At 45.2% G+C, this 18766-nt stretch overlaps 1 protein-coding gene across 4 annotated transcripts in view; it reads left to right on the forward strand.

Annotated features, from left to right (window-relative positions):
* chd3 (chromodomain helicase DNA binding protein 3) overlaps positions 1–18766 on the forward strand; it is a 38070-nt gene that overhangs the window by 9185 nt on the left and 10119 nt on the right. For 3 of the 4 annotated variants that reach the window (XM_068587647.1, XM_068587648.1, XM_068587650.1), the window contains exons 14-39: positions 651–842; positions 936–1136; positions 1482–1619; positions 1977–2098; positions 2333–2506; positions 3148–3289; positions 3632–3763; positions 4028–4145; positions 4838–4962; positions 5059–5290; positions 5782–5969; positions 6499–6676; positions 6845–6931; positions 7357–7442; positions 7890–8023; positions 8130–8274; positions 9171–9336; positions 9471–9634; positions 10315–10510; positions 10618–10731; positions 10814–10945; positions 11635–11743; positions 12647–12779; positions 15535–15730; positions 16501–16664; positions 16969–17095. In XM_068587647.1, the coding sequence (XP_068443748.1) occupies positions 651–842; positions 936–1136; positions 1482–1619; positions 1977–2098; positions 2333–2506; positions 3148–3289; positions 3632–3763; positions 4028–4145; positions 4838–4962; positions 5059–5290; positions 5782–5969; positions 6499–6676; positions 6845–6931; positions 7357–7442; positions 7890–8023; positions 8130–8274; positions 9171–9336; positions 9471–9634; positions 10315–10510; positions 10618–10731; positions 10814–10945; positions 11635–11743; positions 12647–12779; positions 15535–15730; positions 16501–16664; positions 16969–17095 (3895 nt within the window). The remainder of the gene's footprint in view (positions 1–650; positions 843–935; positions 1137–1481; positions 1620–1976; positions 2099–2332; positions 2507–3147; positions 3290–3631; positions 3764–4027; positions 4146–4837; positions 4963–5058; positions 5291–5781; positions 5970–6498; positions 6677–6844; positions 6932–7356; positions 7443–7889; positions 8024–8129; positions 8275–9170; positions 9337–9470; positions 9635–10314; positions 10511–10617; positions 10732–10813; positions 10946–11634; positions 11744–12646; positions 12780–15534; positions 15731–16500; positions 16665–16968; positions 17096–18766) is intronic. The other variant, XM_068587649.1, reaches the window with a different exon arrangement.

The following is an 18766-nucleotide window of genomic DNA, read 5'->3' on the forward strand; positions in this document are numbered from 1 at the left end:
AGTATCGTGACTTTCAGCTGCTCGCTGACTGCATCTCACAGCGAATCTCAGCTTCAGAAGAACGTTTGACTTTTGTTTCTAACGTAAAAGGCAACCAGACTGTTTGAAAATGAAGGCTTTGCTTTTATTTTCCATTTTTTAAATGTGCATAGTCTTACCCATACTGCTTTAATGCTGGTCCATATAAGATGAACACATATTCCCTTTATGTGGAATTTAATCTACTCAATAAAATGTACAATCCATTTCTTTTAAATGTTGATTTTAAACAAAACTAGTAGAACTACCTAGAATTGATTAAGATAAGATAATCCTTCATTAGTCCCCCAGTGGGGAAATTATAGGATTACAGTAGCACTGCTCACAAGTAATAAGATAAAAGAAACAAGGAATATAAATAAACAGTAGAACGGAAATTAACAGATTAAAGATTTAGGAAAATAAATTAGCAGTAAAAAGGAAGAATATAAAATTTACAGATGGAATAAAAATATACAGATGGTATTAAATGTTAATACAAGTCGTCAACTTGACTTGTATGATTCTGTAATATCGCTACTAGTAGTACTTCTCATGCGAATCAACTACGAACACAAAATGTATTTGTCCCAAACAGACTTTTAAATCTCCCCTCTTTCGTCTTTCTTCAGCCGACAATAAAATACGAGGAGCAGCCCGACTTTGTCACGTTGACCGGTGGGACGTTGCACCTGTACCAGCTGGAGGGCCTCAACTGGCTGCGGTTCTCCTGGGCTCAGGGCACCGACACCATCCTGGCGGACGAGATGGGCCTCGGCAAGACCATCCAGACCATCGTCTTCCTCTACTCGCTCTTCAAGGAGGTACCGGAGCCCCGTTCAGGCCCACTGTTCAAACCTCTCTCCGGTGGCTGAACGGCCGTGTGTGAATCCGTTCGCCCTCTTCCGTCCCTACAGGGCCACACCAAGGGTCCGTTCCTGGTCAGCGCTCCGCTCTCCACCATCATCAACTGGGAGAGGGAGTTTGAGATGTGGGCGCCCGACTTCTACGTGGTGACGTACACGGGCGACAAGGACAGCCGCGCCGTCATCCGAGAGAACGAGTTCTCCTTCGACGAGACGGCCGTCAAAGCGGGAAAGAGGGCCTTCAAACTGAGGGTGAGGAGGGAGGGAAGGAGGAAGGGAGGAAGGAGGGATGTCATACGATACTATTCAGTGAAATGTTTTGTTAAATCTTGTTGTAATGTAACTCTAAACTAACATAATTAGTTTCAAACATGTGAAGATGTATTCCCAAGTAACTTTGGTATTGTATTGATAGTGGAAACATATTGTAATTCATATTTTTATATGTGTTATATACAAGATTATTTTGACCTCTTTTTCAATGCCTTTTCCAAATTTAAACCTGCATGAAAGAGTTGCCTGTGAACCATCATAATATAAAGAAACAAATCATGAAATATACTTAACGTAATACACGACCTCCTGTGCTCGCTGCAGAGAGAGGCTCCGATCAAGTTCCACGTGCTGCTGACCTCCTACGAGTTGGTGACCATCGACCAGACGGCGCTCAAGTCCATCGACTGGGCGTGTCTGGTGGTGGACGAGGCTCACCGCCTCAAGAACAACCAGTCCAAGGTGCCGTAGCCAGTGTGATATCCAGTGATATCAGTCCTATTGTATGGTTTAATACACAACATCTTTGATAAAGAGCCCTTACATTGCTGTTTTAATGAATTGTGTGAAGTGTCACGGTTGAAAAATAAACCTGTCAGCGCCCTCTGGTGGACAAACTATGTCATGGCAACACTTTCTAAATGAACGTCTTAAACGTACCCTTCTTCCTTAAACACACAAGTCAACCTGTAGAATAATATGTGACATATGACAAAGACGCAGTGCTGCCTTTATGTGCAATGAGGAAAAGAACAATAATGTTAAACGTGCTTGAAATCATTTCCGATGTCTGATGGGGTCTTTTTCTTGCCGTTGCAGTTTTTCAGGCGCCTGAACGACTATAAGATCGACCACAAGCTGCTGCTGACTGGAACTCCTCTCCAGAACAACCTGGAGGAGCTGTTTCACCTGCTCAACTTCCTCACACCGAACCGCTTCAAGTAGGACTTCACACACACGCACACACACACACACACACACACACACACACACACACACACACGGATGTTTGCTCCTGGACCGAATGATAAGCATTCCTCTATAGACTACCGGATATCATTCTTTCAGATACTAATACTCATGATTTATTCCAATAACCCAGTGTAACCAGTACTACCAGTGCATCACCCAGTGCATCTCTCTCTCTCTCTCTCTCTCTCTCTCTCTCTGGACAGTAACCTTGAGGGCTTCCTGGAAGAGTTTGCCGACATCTCCAAGGAGGACCAGATCAAGAAGCTCCACGACCTGCTGGGGCCTCACATGCTGCGCAGGCTGAAGGCCGACGTCTTCAAGAACATGCCGTCCAAGACCGAGCTGATCGTCAGAGTGGAGCTGAGCCCGATGCAGAAGTACGACACGCTCCCCTCCGTTGAGCTTTCGCTTTCCACAAGAAGGCGCCGTGAAGATGTTAGCAGCGGCGGACTTTTAGCACTTTTTAAATGTCTATAATTTCGCGAGTGTTTTTTGAGATGGAGATTATTTATAGGGCTTGCTTTATGTCAAAATAGCTACTGAAACATTAAACATTTAAAATAACCTTTCTTTCCCCCAAAAAATGTAGCCCAGTTTTAAACTAAAGTCCTGCCAGATGGTTTTGCTGTTATTTGCATTATGAAACACGCCTATTAGAAATTGGTAATATTATTTATTTAATAGACTTTACCAAGCCTCACGCTTAAAATGGCATAGATGCATTAAATGTAATGTATTTAATCAAGCAGAAATCCTCTCTTCGCCACTGATTTATGTGCTTGAAAGTGATTCATAGCTATTTTTAAATTCATATTTGGCAGCGAAAATCAAATGTGTAATCTTAAAATAGAAGATGTGACCAGGATATTTTCATTAAAAAAGTAACAATTGATGGGGGGAGAAAAATAAAAAGGAAGGACCTATGTTATATACCTTGTTAAATATGATGAGATTATGTCGGATGTGTACGTCACTGAGGTGATGATGTCATCATGTGTCTCAATGTTTTCAAAAACAGGAAATACTACAAGCTGATTCTGACCAAGAACTTTGAGGCTCTGAACTCCAAAGGTGGAGGAAACCAGGTGTCGCTGCTCAACATCATGATGGACCTGAAGAAGTGCTGCAACCACCCCTACCTCTTCCCCGTCGCCTCCATTGTGAGAACACACACACACACACACACACACACACACACACTCTTGTCCGTGACAATAATACAAGTCCTCTATAGCCGGTTATGACGCTGCAGTAGAAATATTATAGAATAAAATGACAGTCCTCCATTATTTGCTTCTTTTCAAGCCATTTGCTTTGATTTTCTCCTGAATTGCAGAACAGCGACACCTTGTGGTGATGTTCAGTAGTGCTTTTCTTGTCATACGTGTGCTTTCATGATGTAGCAGCTGGTTAGAAATCTCAGACGAGATGCAGGCAATCATTTGTTCTTCCTTTCATGGTTGTGTGTGTGTGTGTGTGTGTGTGTGTGTGTGTGTGTATAGGAAGCTCAAAAAACCCCAAACGGTGCTTACGAGGGGTCGGCCCTGACCAAGGCCTCCGGGAAACTGACGCTGATGCAGAAGATGCTGAGGAAACTGAAAGACCAGGGGCACCGAGTACTGGTCTTCTCACAGGTACACACTCACATGGACACACACATGTTTAGCATGCTTGAGCACAGGCAAGCACAAACAGACACACACACACACACACACACATGCACATGCCAGATGGCCACCTCGCTCCACAGATGTTGAATTAGTCCCATGACACCTCCAGAAGGCTCAGCAGCAGACGGGACTGATTGCAGCTGTGCGTGATTAAAGATGAAAAAACAAAAACAAACACACACACACACATGACCGGGCGTTCCCTTTCTTTCTCTCCTCTATTTATAGATGACTAAAATGCTGGATTTACTGGAGGATTTCCTGGACCATGAAGGTTACAAGTATGAAAGGATCGATGGAAGCGTCACGGGGGCGATGAGACAAGAGGCCATTGACCGCTTCAACGGTGAGATACGGGACGATGTGCACTCTTTAAAGGTGCAGGAAGACAGCGAGAGTACAAACTGCACTCTTGTTGGTTCCCTTCGGTCGTTCCCTGAACCTGAAAAGGGAATCATTGTGTTTTACTTTCCAAGATAAAGTCAGCAGACGACTGCGCTCACTGAACAAGCTTCATCTTAAAAGCAGAACTTCCGGTTTCTTCAAAATAAGAGTTGCTTCCCTATCATAATAAAACATACTGTATGACTCTCTGCTCGGTGGGCTTGATTGTAAACTTCCGAGCGGTAAGACGAGAACTGTGACTCAGTTACTAGAACGGATGCCAACCCGACTTTAGTTAAAAGCACTTTGTCGCATGCTGGGTTGGTTTTCATGTGGAAGTCGTCCATATCGCTCAACAGATGTTGGCAACAAATAGCATTACATTTTATTGTTTGAATAAAAAACTCAACTTAAAAATGCCCTGGGATCAGTGCTGACGGGAATCACAATACTGGATGACATTTAAAACAAACCAAAAACCTTTATGAGTGAGAGAAAAAAACAAAATGGATCGGTTCACAACAAGTTTTAATGTCAAAAATCCTCGTTTTCTACTGAAGTGAAGTCCGTCTGCGGCATCAATGGAACCCGGTGTCATGACAGATAAATGACTAATGCGACTGGCGGTTTGCCTCTCCGTGTCTCCGCCTGCAGCTCCGGGTGCCTGCCAGTTTTGTTTCTTGCTCTCCACCAGAGCCGGAGGGTTAGGCATCAACTTGGCCACAGCGGACACGGTCGTCATCTTCGACTCCGACTGGAACCCTCACAACGACATCCAGGTACGAGAGGAGGGAGGAAACCGGTTCATCCAGTGACCCACTTAGTGAATCCAACTCAAACCTTCACGCCGGGGCTTTGTTCCCTTCTCTGCGCAGGCGTTCAGCCGAGCCCACCGAATCGGGCAGGCCAACAAGGTGATGATCTACCGCTTTGTGACGCGAGCCAGCGTGGAGGAGCGCATCACGCAGGTGGCCAAGAGGAAGATGATGCTGACCCACCTGGTGGTCCGGCCCGGCCTGGGGTCCAAAGCCGGCTCCATGAGCAAACAGGAACTGGACGACATCCTCAAGTTTGGTACAGAAGAGCTCTTCAAGGACGAAATAGAACGTGAGGTTTTTTTTTTTTTATATTTTCCGACTCCACAGGAAATGTTTCGCCAAGAGAATTTAGGATTTTCTGTCAGATATAATATTGTGGGGATTATGGAGCTTTCGAGTCGGGCTTCATGTCGCTCTGATCTCCTTCCTTTTCATTTAGTTAATTGTTGTATTGATAGTCGGCATCAATCAGACATTTCCAGATGTTTTTCAGACATTTACATTTTTTGATGATGCTCATATTAGTTATACACAGAGTAAACAAGAAAAACAGACAGAATAAAAAGAAAATGTGTAAATATGGAGCGACCTGTTCTCTGTATATTGATCGATACATGCCATTGATTTATGAAAATAAAATCAGGTCTATGGGGTCTGTGTAACCTATGTGAATGTTAACATTTAACATTCTTTGCTTATGCTGTTTTTTGTTTTTTTTTACGAGATCTTTTTTTTTTGCCAAACCTTCATTTGTGAAACGTTGACCTCCGCGTGTGGCAGGCATGATGAAGAACACCTCGGGGGACAAAGGGGAGGACGAGGGCAGCGTCATCCACTACGACAACGTTGCCATCGAGAGGCTGCTGGACCGGAGCCAGGACGCCACCGACGACTCGGAGGTCCAGAACATGAACGAGTACCTGAGCTCCTTCAAAGTGGCGCAGTACATGGTCCGAGAGGAGGACAAGGTGAGCGGCATGTTACGATGAATATGAAAGTTAGATATTTTGTATTCATAACTGTGCACCTGACAGGCTTACTCAAGCTGTATAATAGTTACTATCCATAGCAACTCTGTCCTCACACAGATTTCCTGGGGATTATTTCATGAATCAACTGACAGAAAATGATTGAAAGAAATCTATTTTGATAATCGATTATTTGCGTACGATAGTTCTGAAACAGAAATGCCAATAATGTACTCGTTTGCGTTTTTTAAACGATGATTTCCTGCTCTTTTTTAGTCTTATGTGATACTGAACGGAATACTTTCGGAGTGTTTGTTTGAAGATGTCATCTTGGGTTTTGGGAAATTGTGACGCTAATTCACTTCAGCCGCATTTAAAAAGTCCCGAAAAATCATCCAAGGTCGTGAAGTCGACTGCCGTCGGAGCTTTTGAGCAACTCGGCCTGTTGCTGTCGGTGCTCCGTGACCTCTGTGGACTCCGCGCGAGTCGGTAAATGCACCTTTTTTTTTTGTGTTTTCCGACGCTCCAGATCGAGGAGGTCGAGCGGGAGATCATCAAGCAGGAGGAGAACGTGGATCCGGACTACTGGGAGAAGCTGTTGCGGCACCACTACGAGCAGCAGCAAGAGGACCTGGCCAGCAAACTGGGCAAAGGCAAGAGGAACCGCAAGCCTGTCAACTACAACGACGCCGCGCAGGAAGACCAAGGTAAGGGAGGCCCGGGGGGGGTTTGGACCCGGTGCTGTGTGGACCTGTAGAAAAAGCTCAAGTAAGAGGAGATGTGCATGACATAATGAGTCGTCTGTTTGAGTTCTGACTTGCACAGTGGAGGTGAATGGGCCTGGCCTATTGACGGACCACCGTGTGCTGTTTCAGAGTGGCATGCTGACATTTCAGATAACCAGTCCGAGTATTCAGTGGGCTCCGAGGAGGAGGACGAGGACTTTGACGATCGGCCAGAAGGTAAGGAGAGATCGAATTAAGGAACTCGTGAACAATGACAGCTGCCTGTTTGAAGTTGAACACACACACATATACTCACACACACACACACACACACACAGACAGACTGAGGTCTGTGTTGAATTATTACAAATTGAAATTGATTTAGTTGTAACAGTTGCCTGGCAGGGTCGGATGCAACATATTGCCAAAAATACAAACCGCCAACCCCCCCTCCTCCTCCCCCTGAACTTCAGACAGTGAGAGGAAATCGCTCAGAGCCGTTTTTAGAAGTTTCTCAATTTTGGGTTTGATGTACTGACAAAATACTCACTTTAAAATGTGAAGAAAACACCACATAACCTCCCCCCTCCTCCTTCCCCCTCCCAGCTTGTATGATATGCGATATGTTTTCACCATCGTGTCCGTTCCCCCGTTACCTGCAGGTCGAAGGCATTCCCGTCGGCAGTTGAGGAATGAGAAGGACAAACCTCTGCCTCCGCTTCTGGCCCGAGTGGGAGGCAACCTCGAGGTTTGTACAACTCTCTGGAACCGATCCGGCGTTCATTTTGTGTGTTTCGTGTTGCGACATTACTGGAATCTGTCAGCTTCGTTTTAAACTGAACTTGCGCTCGTAGATATTGTTCTAACAATGTCAAATTGGAGACGGCAGCGAGGCAACCACATCTCCAGCAACTCTGTACCTTCCAAGCTCATTCATCATCCTGATAATAAGGGACGTGCTTTATAACGGCCCGCATTGTTCCAGCGAGGACTCAAAGTTTATTTGAGCGTTATTAGGCAGTCAAAAGCGTTATTAGGCAGTCATCCTGGGGAAGTTGGAGAAACACACGGATTTCTGCGGGCAAATTACGTTTTTTCCCCTCATCCTCCAGAAGAATAATCAACACATTTTGTTTTTTAAAAAGGCCGACACTCATTTGCACTGCTCAGGAAAAACGTCCTGTGATCTCGCTAGGTGCTGGGCTTCAACACACGCCAGAGGAAGGCTTTCCTGAACGCAGTGATGCGCTGGGGGATGCCGTCCCAGGACGCCTTCTCCTCTCAGTGGCTGGTGCGAGACCTCAGGGGCAAGTCGGAGAAAGAGTTCAAGTGAGGAAAGAACACATATTGCTTGAATTCCCGATGTCGTCTTTATCCGTTTCCGCCCGTCCCTCAACCGCACGCCCTGCCTCTTCTCCTTCCTCTTCTTCGCCAGAGCGTACGTGTCTCTCTTCATGCGTCACCTGTGCGAGCCGGTGGCCGACGGAGCCGAGACGTTCGCGGACGGCGTGCCGAGGGAGGGCCTGTGCCGACAGCCGGTGCTCACGCGCATCGGCGTCATGTCCCTGGTCAAGAAGAAGGTCAGAGCAACGCTGTTCGCCTTAATGAGTCCAGACAAAAGGGGGCGGAAAGGAGCAAACTGTGACACTTTAAAGCTGTCATCCTCCAGATGTCAGTCCCGGCTGATGTTTGTTGACACCCTGACGTTACAGCGGTAACATAAGTACGGTTTAGAAAATTGCATTTTCTGTGATTACTTCACAATAAAAAAAAACCCGCCTATAAGTAGATGTGATGTTCAGAGAGTCAACATAACGAAGAATCGAACACATACATGTATAATTTCCTGTGAATACTTCATGTGTAGGTAGTCAATTAGAATACAGTGCAGTATTGTTATATTGAGGGATGATTATGAGATGTAAAAGCATTAAATAGCTGAAACAATGGTTCAAATAGCCGAAACAATGGTTCAAATAGCCGAAACAATGGTTCAAATAGCCGAAACGATGGTTCAAATAGCCGAAACAATGCCGACTACAAATATTACCAAAAACTGGGTTTGCTTTTAAACTGTTAACTTTAACAGCAGAGTATCTACAGCCCCATACAAAGTTACTCAAATGTATGTAACTCAACACACTGCAAGACAATATGCTCTTTAGGTATTAAGGTAAATACAACCAGAGGTCTTTTTCCAGTGAAGGAATCCAGCATTTCATCTTGAAATGTGTCCTGATTACCTTGCTACTTTCAGTTTGCCAGACATGGATTTATCCAAACGTCTTAAATCCAGTTTTCAGCCCCACATGTTTAAACGTGCTGACATCCTGATGTGCTATCTATGCCAGGGGGGATGTATGACACACTGCCAGGCGAGCAGGGCGTGTGGGTGGTGAGTTTAAATAAGGTGGTATTAGGTAAAGCGAGCGCGTGCCAAGCGTTTTATTTCGCCGAGCGTTCTTTCTCCCTCCAGATCCAGGAGTTTGAGCACATCAACGGGCGGTGGAGTCTTCCGGAGCTCAAGCCCGAGGTCATCGTCGACAAGTCCTCCTCCTCCAGGGCCTCGTCGCCCGCCGTGAAGACCACCACGCCCACCTCCGAGGCCAGCTACAACAACACACCTTGCACCTCCAAGCCAGGTAACCTGAACACACGCGGTCACGTTTAAACCCGTGCCAGCAGGGGGCGCTCCGTGTAAAGGGCAGCAGCAGCAGCAGCAGCAGCAGCAGCAGCAGCAGACACAGTTGGAGTTGTGCTATGTGTTTGTGTGCAGCGACCCCCGCTCCATCAGACAAGCCGGAGAAGAACGGAAAGGAGGGAGAGAAGGAGGAGGACAAAGAGGAGAGTGAGGCCCAGGCTGAGAGAGAGAGAGTGAAGGAGAAAGAGAAGGATGAGGGGAAAGAGGTGGACAGCGACAGGACGGCAGACCCTGAAGAGGTGGGACGCTGCCAGCGAACACATGTACACTCTGCGCTCGCAGTGCGGTCGTCATCAGCCAAATCATTGCTCCACATTTTCATACAGATTTTTTTTATTTTTTTGCTTCTTACGTAAGACATGGAGTATCCTTTCAAACAGAGCTTCATGCCTCCCTCTTTAAAGTCATATTCTGGTGTTACCAATACTTTGCATGGGTTTTGAAACAAATCCCGTAGACTTTTTTCATGTCTTTCCACATTTTTTCCAGTGCGTGATTTGATTTTTTTTCTTCTCCCTATGTTCTTTTCTTCCTTCCACTCCACCGGTTTCTGTTCAATTTCATACAGCTTGAAAATCAAAATGTCCATTTTTATTACGCAGCAAAGGGCGCAGACTTCGAGTAATTTATGCTTTCAGTGGAATCATCGCGGCATTTTCACATCATTAAGAAACCGCAGCATGCTCTGGAAAATGTTGAGTATATGAAATGATTAGCAAAAAGGCTACAACATACAAACGCCCTGATGGGGCCTGTTTAATAAACTATTATACTGCCATTATATAAACTACTATAAACTTTAGAATCAGAATAAAAAGTTCTGTAAAAGCTGATTAAAAGTTGACATTTCAATATTTTTCCACACAACAACACAAAGAGACAAACTCAATGTGACTGCACATTGTGCTTCTTCCCACAGCTTTCCTCTTTGACAAAAGACACACCACAAAATGTGTCCCCGTGTCAAAGAAACAAAGGCAAAGAGGACAGTGACCTGAACGAGGAGGAGAAGAGAGAAACTGACCCTGTGGCCGCCACGACGGAGGAGAAAAAAGCTCAGGAGGAGAGCAAAGAGGAGACGAAACAAGACGCCGAGGTCAAAGAAGAGAAAGCGGGTAAAAACCAAAACACCGAAACGAAACTTGACGAGTCAGTTTGACGAAATCCGACGTGCACAAACACAGAAACACGTCCTAATGTAATGTTTGTTTCCCTGTGAAAGGAGAAAAGACAGATGCGGGGGAGGAGAAGGAGAAGGAGAAGCGGGAAGAAACACCGACAGCAACCGAAGCGACGAATGCCAAGGACAAGGCCGAGGCGTCTGACGTGAAGAAAGGTACGCTCCACTCCGAGTGTGCCGCCATAAATACACCAGCGTATTTGCTAAATGATAACTCTGTCGTCTTTCTCGACAACAGAGGAGGTCAAGGGTGAAAAGGATGCTGGGAGAGAAGTCCGAGTGGCCAAGGAGGACGCGCCCAAGCCCAACCTGAGGCCCCCCATGGAGCGACCTCGCTTCATGTTCAACATCGCAGATGGAGGCTTCACCGGTCAGTCCCGCTTCTCAGAGTCAACTGATGCTCTATGTGGTAGCTTACAAACAAGTAATGCATCTTATGATTCTATGTCAGGCTCTTTATGGCACTGGACTTCATCTCTTCGTCCTACTTTAACCGTGGACGTTACTTCTTCAACATTCATTAAAGGGCGTTGTATTTGGTGATTATCAGCAGGATAACTCTTCAAAATGATCGTTCTCAGGAACGCGTTCTTCTGAAAGGATAAAAAAATGTATGGATCCCACAAAATGCCCTTTTTTCCTTTTGCACTTCTATATATTGTTTTAGAGCTTTCAGAGACTTTATTTTTTTAAGACTTTTTTCGCACATTGTTCAGGTGCAAGTGATCTGTGAGGGGCGTTGGGCCTGGATGCTTAATTTGAGATCCCATTGAATCCCAGAAAGACGAGGGGCGTAAAGGTGAAAAGAACTTATTAACATGTCCAAACGAGTGACGAAGCAGTCTAAAAACGCACAAAACGCACAACTAAAACAACCAAAACAAACATTCCCCATGCTCTCCCAGAGCTTCTTCTGCACGAAAGCCAAAAGGATCGCCGCCTTTTTATCAGAAAAGCTCTTTTGTCCCGTGGAAAACACCTGCAGCCGGGTTTCGACTCGCCGAGCACTTTTCTTTGAGACCGGCCTCATGTTTATATTGTGTGGGCTTCACCCTGCAGAGCTGCACACTCTCTGGCAGAATGAGGAGCGGGCTGCCATCTCTTCGGGGAAGATGAACGAGATCTGGCACCGCCGACACGACTTCTGGCTGCTGGCGGGAATCGTGATGTATCCTTGACGGCGGTTGCCCGAGCGGTGACCCCGCTGTGTGTTTATTTTTCTGTAAGCCGGCAGAAGCCCTGCGTAATAAGTCAACAAGCCAGCCAGAGCTCAGTAAACAGCAAACTGTATCTGCTGGAAGCGAGCGGGTCATTTAGTTCATGTTGTTCCCGCTATTATGGTAATCAGGGCCGTGCATTATTCTGTAACGAGAGCCGTAGTTGGCCTGAAATAAAAGGAGTGAGACGCTTTGTTTCAGACTCTGCCTGAAACCCTTTTTTTTGCGCGGTGAAATAACTGCGATTTTGCATTTTAAAGAAGATTAAAAAAAAATCGAGTTAATCACCCTCGAAGATTCAATGTTCAGCTTTCAGGAATAGCTCAAACTTTTGGCTCGACATTTGTTTTCTTTCCAAGGGTCAGATTGGTCCCAGTCTCATGTGTTTTTGCTTCACTTGGCATAAAAACGGGAGTCAGGGGCAAACGGCGAGCCTGGCTGGTTCAAAATAGCCCACCAAGAATTATTACTGTCGTCTTTATATTTCTGTTTGTGAACGCATTAAGCAAATGAGTTCTCATGAGTGATCTTCAGTATGAAGATAGAGCCAAAAGGTCACGAATGAATCCATACAAAAACTGAAAAAATGTAAATTTTGGCCAGCCCGGCTTGCTGTTTCCTCGTTGTTCTTTCTGCCTCTCGTCTCCCGGCTACAGCGCCAGAGTCATTAGAGACGATCTTCTCAACTAACTCTCTGTAAGGAAGCAAGTAATTGGTGTGCATCCTAACTTTTCCATTGCAGAAGTAGTTTAAAAAACGTCCCTGTTCAGCGGCGCGGCAGCTTTGCCAAACGCAGCACTGCTTCACGCCGTCTCTTGCTCAAAGTGTTACGTGACCCTTGACCCCTGTGCCAGTCACGGCTACGCCCGGTGGCAGGACATCCAGAACGACCCCCAGTTCGCCATCGTCAATGAGCCTTTCAAATCGCAGGCGAATAAAGGCAACTTCCTGGAGATGAAGAACAAGTTCCTGGCTCGACGCTTCAAGGTAAGACGAGACATTGCTTCACTTTGACTGTGGATACGCACTCGACAAGGCAAAGCACGGCACGTTTACTTATGTACCGCATTCCAGCAACAAGGCAATTTAAAGTGCTGTAGAATCAATATAAAAAACGAGGGAAACGCAACAAAAATCATAAAAGAGCCAAGAGAGTAAATGATTAAAAACAAGCTAAAACAGAATAATAAAGCCACAGTGTAGGAACTGAAGAATTATTTGATTTATTAAAAGACAGATGGTGAAAGAAACATATTCAGCTTTCATTATACAAGCAAGGAGAAGTCAGAGTACTGGGGACAGAATGCTGACCCGTCCATAATGGATTCATAATGGAGAAGATCAGAAATGTTGTTTTTTTTGTGTGGCGGAAACCAGTCAGTACTTAACAACCCAACTGCAGTATTTCTTTTAAAGTAAATTCTTTGGCAGACCAAGCCAGTGAAAAGACTTCAGAACTGGTGCGATGTGATCCACTTTCCTGGACTCGTGCAGCAGCGTCCTGAATCAGCTGCATCTGGCTTATCACTTTTTTTGTGAGACCTATAAAGACGCTGTTACAGTAGTCCAGTCTGCTGCAGATAAACGCACGGACAAGTTTTTCCAAATCCCGCTGAGACATAAGTGCTTTAATGATATATTCTTAAGGTGATAGTCGACTGACGTAGTACTCCTCTTAATGTGGCTGTTGAAATGCAGGTCTGAGTCCATGGCTGTGTCTGAGATTATTCACTCAATCACAACTCTTTACTCACCATCCAGGGAGCTCTGATGCTCCCTGCGCTGATTATTGCTGACCTGTAATTAGGACTTGGCAAATCAACGTTGGCTGGTAGATAATCCTTAATAAGTACAGACGTACATATTTGGGATTTAAAACAAAAACACAAGCTATTTTGTTGAGTTGCCTCTTTGTGAAACGCTCTGAGTTACTGAAAAGCAGCGATGCAGCGCATATGTCTTGGGCTTTTTATTGAAGGTTATAAGAATAAGGTAAGAATGGAAGTAACGGTCTGCTCTGCCATTGTCAGTGTAGGAGAAATAATTCCCAGATAAATATATACAAAGTACTCTGTGGCCGTTGGTGTTGTGGTTATTTTTACGCCATTTTACGTATTTGTCTTAATTGTGCTACTCTCTTTCCTCTTGTCTGTCTGCTATTTTGTCTTTAGCGCAAAGCATGATGGTACATGTTGTTTAGTGACCATCGGTTGTAGACTACTTTTAGTGATGCATTGTGGGATATTTTGAGGTCCACTATATGGTGAGTAGTAAGTGATTTCAGACTTCTTTAGGTTGGTCTTTGTTTAATTGAAGAGCATTTTGGAGCATCCAATCGTTGATGTGTGCACTTACTCACTGCTTATATTGAACCATAGCCCCCCCAGTTATATGGTTAAGTAAATGTGTGTGTCGTCTACACAATTTATGGTAATCAACTTTGTTGTTTTCTATAATCTGAACCAGTAAAATCATGTAGATGTTCAACAGAAGAGGCCCCAGAATGGAGCCTTGAGGAACTCCACGTGTCAAATGCGTCCACTCAGACGCGTAGTTACCTATAGGCACAAAGTAGTCCCTGTTCTTCAAACTGCGTGATTCAAACCAGCTTGGTACTGTTCCAGGAGGCCTCACACAGTTTTCCAGTCAGTCTAGTAATGTGTTGTGGTTGACTGTGTCAAATGCAGCACTGAGGTCCGGTAAGACTACGGCTGAAACTCTGCCATTGTCTGTATTTAAGTGGATGTTACTTTGGATCTTAACAAAAGCAGTCTCGGTGCTGCGGTGCGGTCAAAACCCTGACTGGAAGACATCAAAACAGTTGTGAAGTGCCAAGAAGTAAACAGCCTTTTTTAAAATGATTTTTACTTAAAAACGCAAGATTTTATGCAAGCTTTTAATTATTCATATAGGACGTGTCGAGATTTCAATTTTTGGATAGCTGACTGTTGTTTTCAGGGCTCGTGGGAAGACACCTGAGAGAAGATACATGTTTACAGTTTGTAAAAGATCTGAGGCAATTTAAAACATTTTTTAAAAGCCTGCTGGCAGAATATGAAGGCAGAAGGACGAGGATTTCAGATGTTGTATAATGGCCTCCAGGTTTTTATGGTTGACCAGATAAAGCTTTGTTATGGTATTTTAATTGACTTTAAGTGGACACATGGAAAACACATATCTTGTACGGGATATGGAGGCACTGCTTGTCCGAATTGCAGAATGTTGTCAGTGAAGAAGGAGGCAAATCCGCGACAGGCCCTCGTGGATAGGAGGGTTTTCGGTGCCAGCCCTACTTACACGCACACAAACTATTTCAGTAACATTTCGCAGCGTCTTCAATCACCTGACTCGTTTGATGGTCGGATGACAGATGCCCCTACACCCACATATTGGCTCCGCGGTACTGCTGACCACGGCATTTTCTGGAAGAGCTCTCATCCTGTTTTCAAGCAGCTCACATGTTTCAGATCCTGCCCTCAACATCCTCATTTGCTGCATCTCGGACTCTTTTTCTTTTCTCGTCATCGCCCTCGTTAAATTATTTGAGTTTTTAAAAAAAAATACAAGCCTCACCGTAATGTGCTCTTTGAACATTTCTAGCTGCGACTGGTTGTGCAACAAACTTCAACGAACCATGTCTTCACCAAACAAACTCCCGTGACTGAATACGAAGCTTCATTTCCTTTATATGCCTACAAACACAACACTTGCCACTTGAGTATTTGACCTCTTGCACCTTCAGCTGTTGGAGCAGGCGCTGGTGATAGAGGAGCAGCTGCGACGGGCCGCCTACCTGAACATGACCCAGGACCCCAGCCACCCGGCCATGGCGCTCAACGCACGCTTCACAGAGGTGGAGTGCCTCGCGGAGTCGCACCAGCACCTCAGCAAGGAGTCGCTGGCGGGCAACAAGCCAGCCAACGCTGTCCTGCACAAAGGTCAGGCACGGCGGCACCATGCCAATCATTTGAGTTCCACAGCTTTTTGTGTATCTATCTAATACAGGTCATTAAAAACAAACACGGTTTGGCAGAGACAGGCAGATAACAGATAATCACAGCCGTTGAATAAAGGAGAGATACACATCTTGCAGCGCTGTTGTGCAATCGGTCTTCCTTCCTGCAGAGACCATATCACTCTGCCCGGAGCTGACTTTAGTAAAGCCGAGCAGATAAGCTTACACGCTGTTAAGTGATAGCTCCAAACATTTCCTCGCTGGCAAGTCTGTCCATGTTTATATTGTGCTGTCGAAAGGAGATCATGTTCAGCGCTCCGCTGTTGTAGTTTGTCTCTCTGCACGTAACGGTGTTGAACTTGGTGAACGCTCGTAAAGCGGATTCATCATATTGCGAAGCGACTGTGCTGCTCTCTAATCAGTGATTAATTACACGCGGGGACGTGATGACAGAGTGAAACCTCTTGTAAAAATAGAAGGAGAAATTGGCTATTTTGGAAATGGAAATCCACAAAACTCTGCGACGGTGAGACTTTTACAGGAATGCGAGAAGTAGTGGGAGAAGAAGTGGTCAATCTCCTCAACGGCTGCTTGAGTTAGTTGGAGGTTTTCCAATGTAGATACCGGAGCAACTGAGTAAAGTATCCTCATATATTAGAGCATGATTAATAGGAGGTTCAAAAGAAGCAGGAAGTCGAAGCAAACACGTGAAATGATGGATGGGGTCGTTGACGTTGTTGGCTGTCGTTGCAGTGTTGAACCAGCTGGAGGAGCTGCTGTGTGACATGAAGGCTGACGTGACCCGGCTACCGGCCACGCTGTGCAGAGTCCCGCCCATCGCCGCCCGCCTGCAAATGTCCGAGAGGAGCATCCTCAGCCGACTGGCGAGCAAGGGCACTGAGACGCACACCCCCCCGGTCAGAAGCCTGCTTTTTAAACACACACACACGCTCTTAGACACTCACAGAAAGCCCTCACGACCTCAGTCACAAGACGAAACCTGCTCGAGCTGCCTGCATTCACTCGAAAAATAAAAGATGGAGGACGGCCAATGAAAACACAGAGCCCATTATCTTGTCAACCACCTGTGGATTTTTCCACAACTGTTTAGTCGGCAGATTTCTTTTTGTTAGCTTGCATAATTGAAAAAGTGGGTTGTCTTCCTATTAATGTCATAAATCATGTCATGCATTCACATAAAAAAATACTTCCTCTCTGCAGCCCATCCCTTCAGGACCCTACGCCACCCCTCACAACTACGGAGCCCCCTTCACCCCGGCGCCCCCAAGCGCCCTACTCATGGGAGGTGCCAACTACGGCCACATGTCGCCCGGATCCTTCATATCAGGTCAGTGTTTGAAGTTCCTTTCACATCCTTTTCGCTGCTATCAATATTGGCTGTGTCGGAAGCGGGATCATTAGAAAGGGGAACATGTGCGGACATGTTTTGCTTACACCCAGAGAGGATCTCCAGATTTAAAAATAAACGGCAGAATTACAGGTAGAATGTGTTTTTTGATGATGCCTTGAGAAATCTGGCTGAAGGTTTCAGCATTTTTCTGTTTTTGAGATGTCAATCAATGGGCGGAGAATGTTTTGAATCTTACTTTTGGGGCAGCCGAGAGCTCCTCCACCTGTGCAGCCGCTCTGTGTGCGAGTATGTGGCTGAGAAAGAGAGAGAGAGATGGATGTGTTCCAGTTGGTGATAAAGAAACAAACATCAAAAGGTATTAAGGCGTCCATAATGAAAGTATCCAAGGTAATTCAGTCAAGCGTACCAGTTTGTTTGATCTGCTTGACAGTTGGCAAACAAGCAGCGAAAGTCTGATTCATGCATCCTCGCGTGGGTGAAGGATTCCTTTGAATGTTCTGTCTCCTTTTCTTGTGTGATGAAAGATCATTATGGCGAGTTTTTGGACAGGAAATGACTTTGCGAGCTCAAGCAGGAAATACTAATGTATCAAAGTAAATGTGTTCAAAGTGGCACTCTCACTCATTTTTAGACAGGAAGTTCTGTTTACCGTGATGTCTTCTGTGGCTCTGGAGGGGAAAATCACCGAGTGATGTCATCAGGGTGCTCTCTGCTCGGGCTTGAAGGTTACTAGTTTATAACAGAGGCATACAGTTTGACGGACGCAGGTGAGGAGTGTCTAACGAAAGACTGTGTTGCATTATGGGAAGTGTAGGATCCAGTGTTCTGGAGCCTGAGCCATACTCGTTACTTATATTTCAGCCTGTGCTGCTTCGATTTTTTTTGCACGCAAGTCTCACAACTTTGTGGAAGTGAAACATAAAATCTCTGTCGCGCTCCTTTAAGTTCACTTCATTACCGAGAACATTGATCTCAGCGAGGAGGTTTGCACATATTTCTTGTTTAACATCACTGAAAAGGGGGAAAGTTTCCGAGCGATGCCTCAACCGTCGTCCGTGTTTTTTTATTTATTTATTTATTTCAGCATCAACAATCTCCTGCAGCATCACGAATCTGTATGAGAAAGCTCAAGCAGCTCAAGTCCACTAATCACCGTTCCTGTGGTTTCTGTAGCCTCAGTGTGCTCAGAGAGCGCCACGACACCCCGACAGAAGGAGCACAACTCCAGCTTCAGAGATCTGGACTTGATTACTTGGCAACTTGCACCGATGATGGGCAAAACCGGTCCAAAATGTTGCTTCTATTTAAAGATATCATCTGAGGAATTTCATCTTTATATGGTTATGTTGTAGTGGAAAAACATTCGGCGAGGAGAATAAAAAATGACTGACTCCGGGAATGTGGTTTTGTCAAAAAAAAAAAAAAAAACGTCTGTGATCAAGTACAATGTTATTCAACTCTTGAATTTCAATGTAATCCTTTAATATGTGGAGAGAAGAACTACCTGATGGCTTCTAAAGCAGCTCTGCTTTAAAGCACTTTGAGAAGACACTTTATCTCCATGAGCAGTTTAAGTTGTGAAATCTGCAAAGCTCCAGAAAGGAGTCGATGTTGGAAAAACACGTCTGTAGCAGAGTTTCTGATGTG

The sequence above is a fragment of the Clinocottus analis genome, unplaced genomic scaffold (genome assembly GCF_023055335.1).
Source record: "Clinocottus analis isolate CAN_PGR_092001 unplaced genomic scaffold, fCliAna1.0.p SCAF_21, whole genome shotgun sequence".
NCBI classification, from domain to species: Eukaryota; Metazoa; Chordata; class Actinopteri; order Perciformes; family Cottidae; genus Clinocottus; species Clinocottus analis.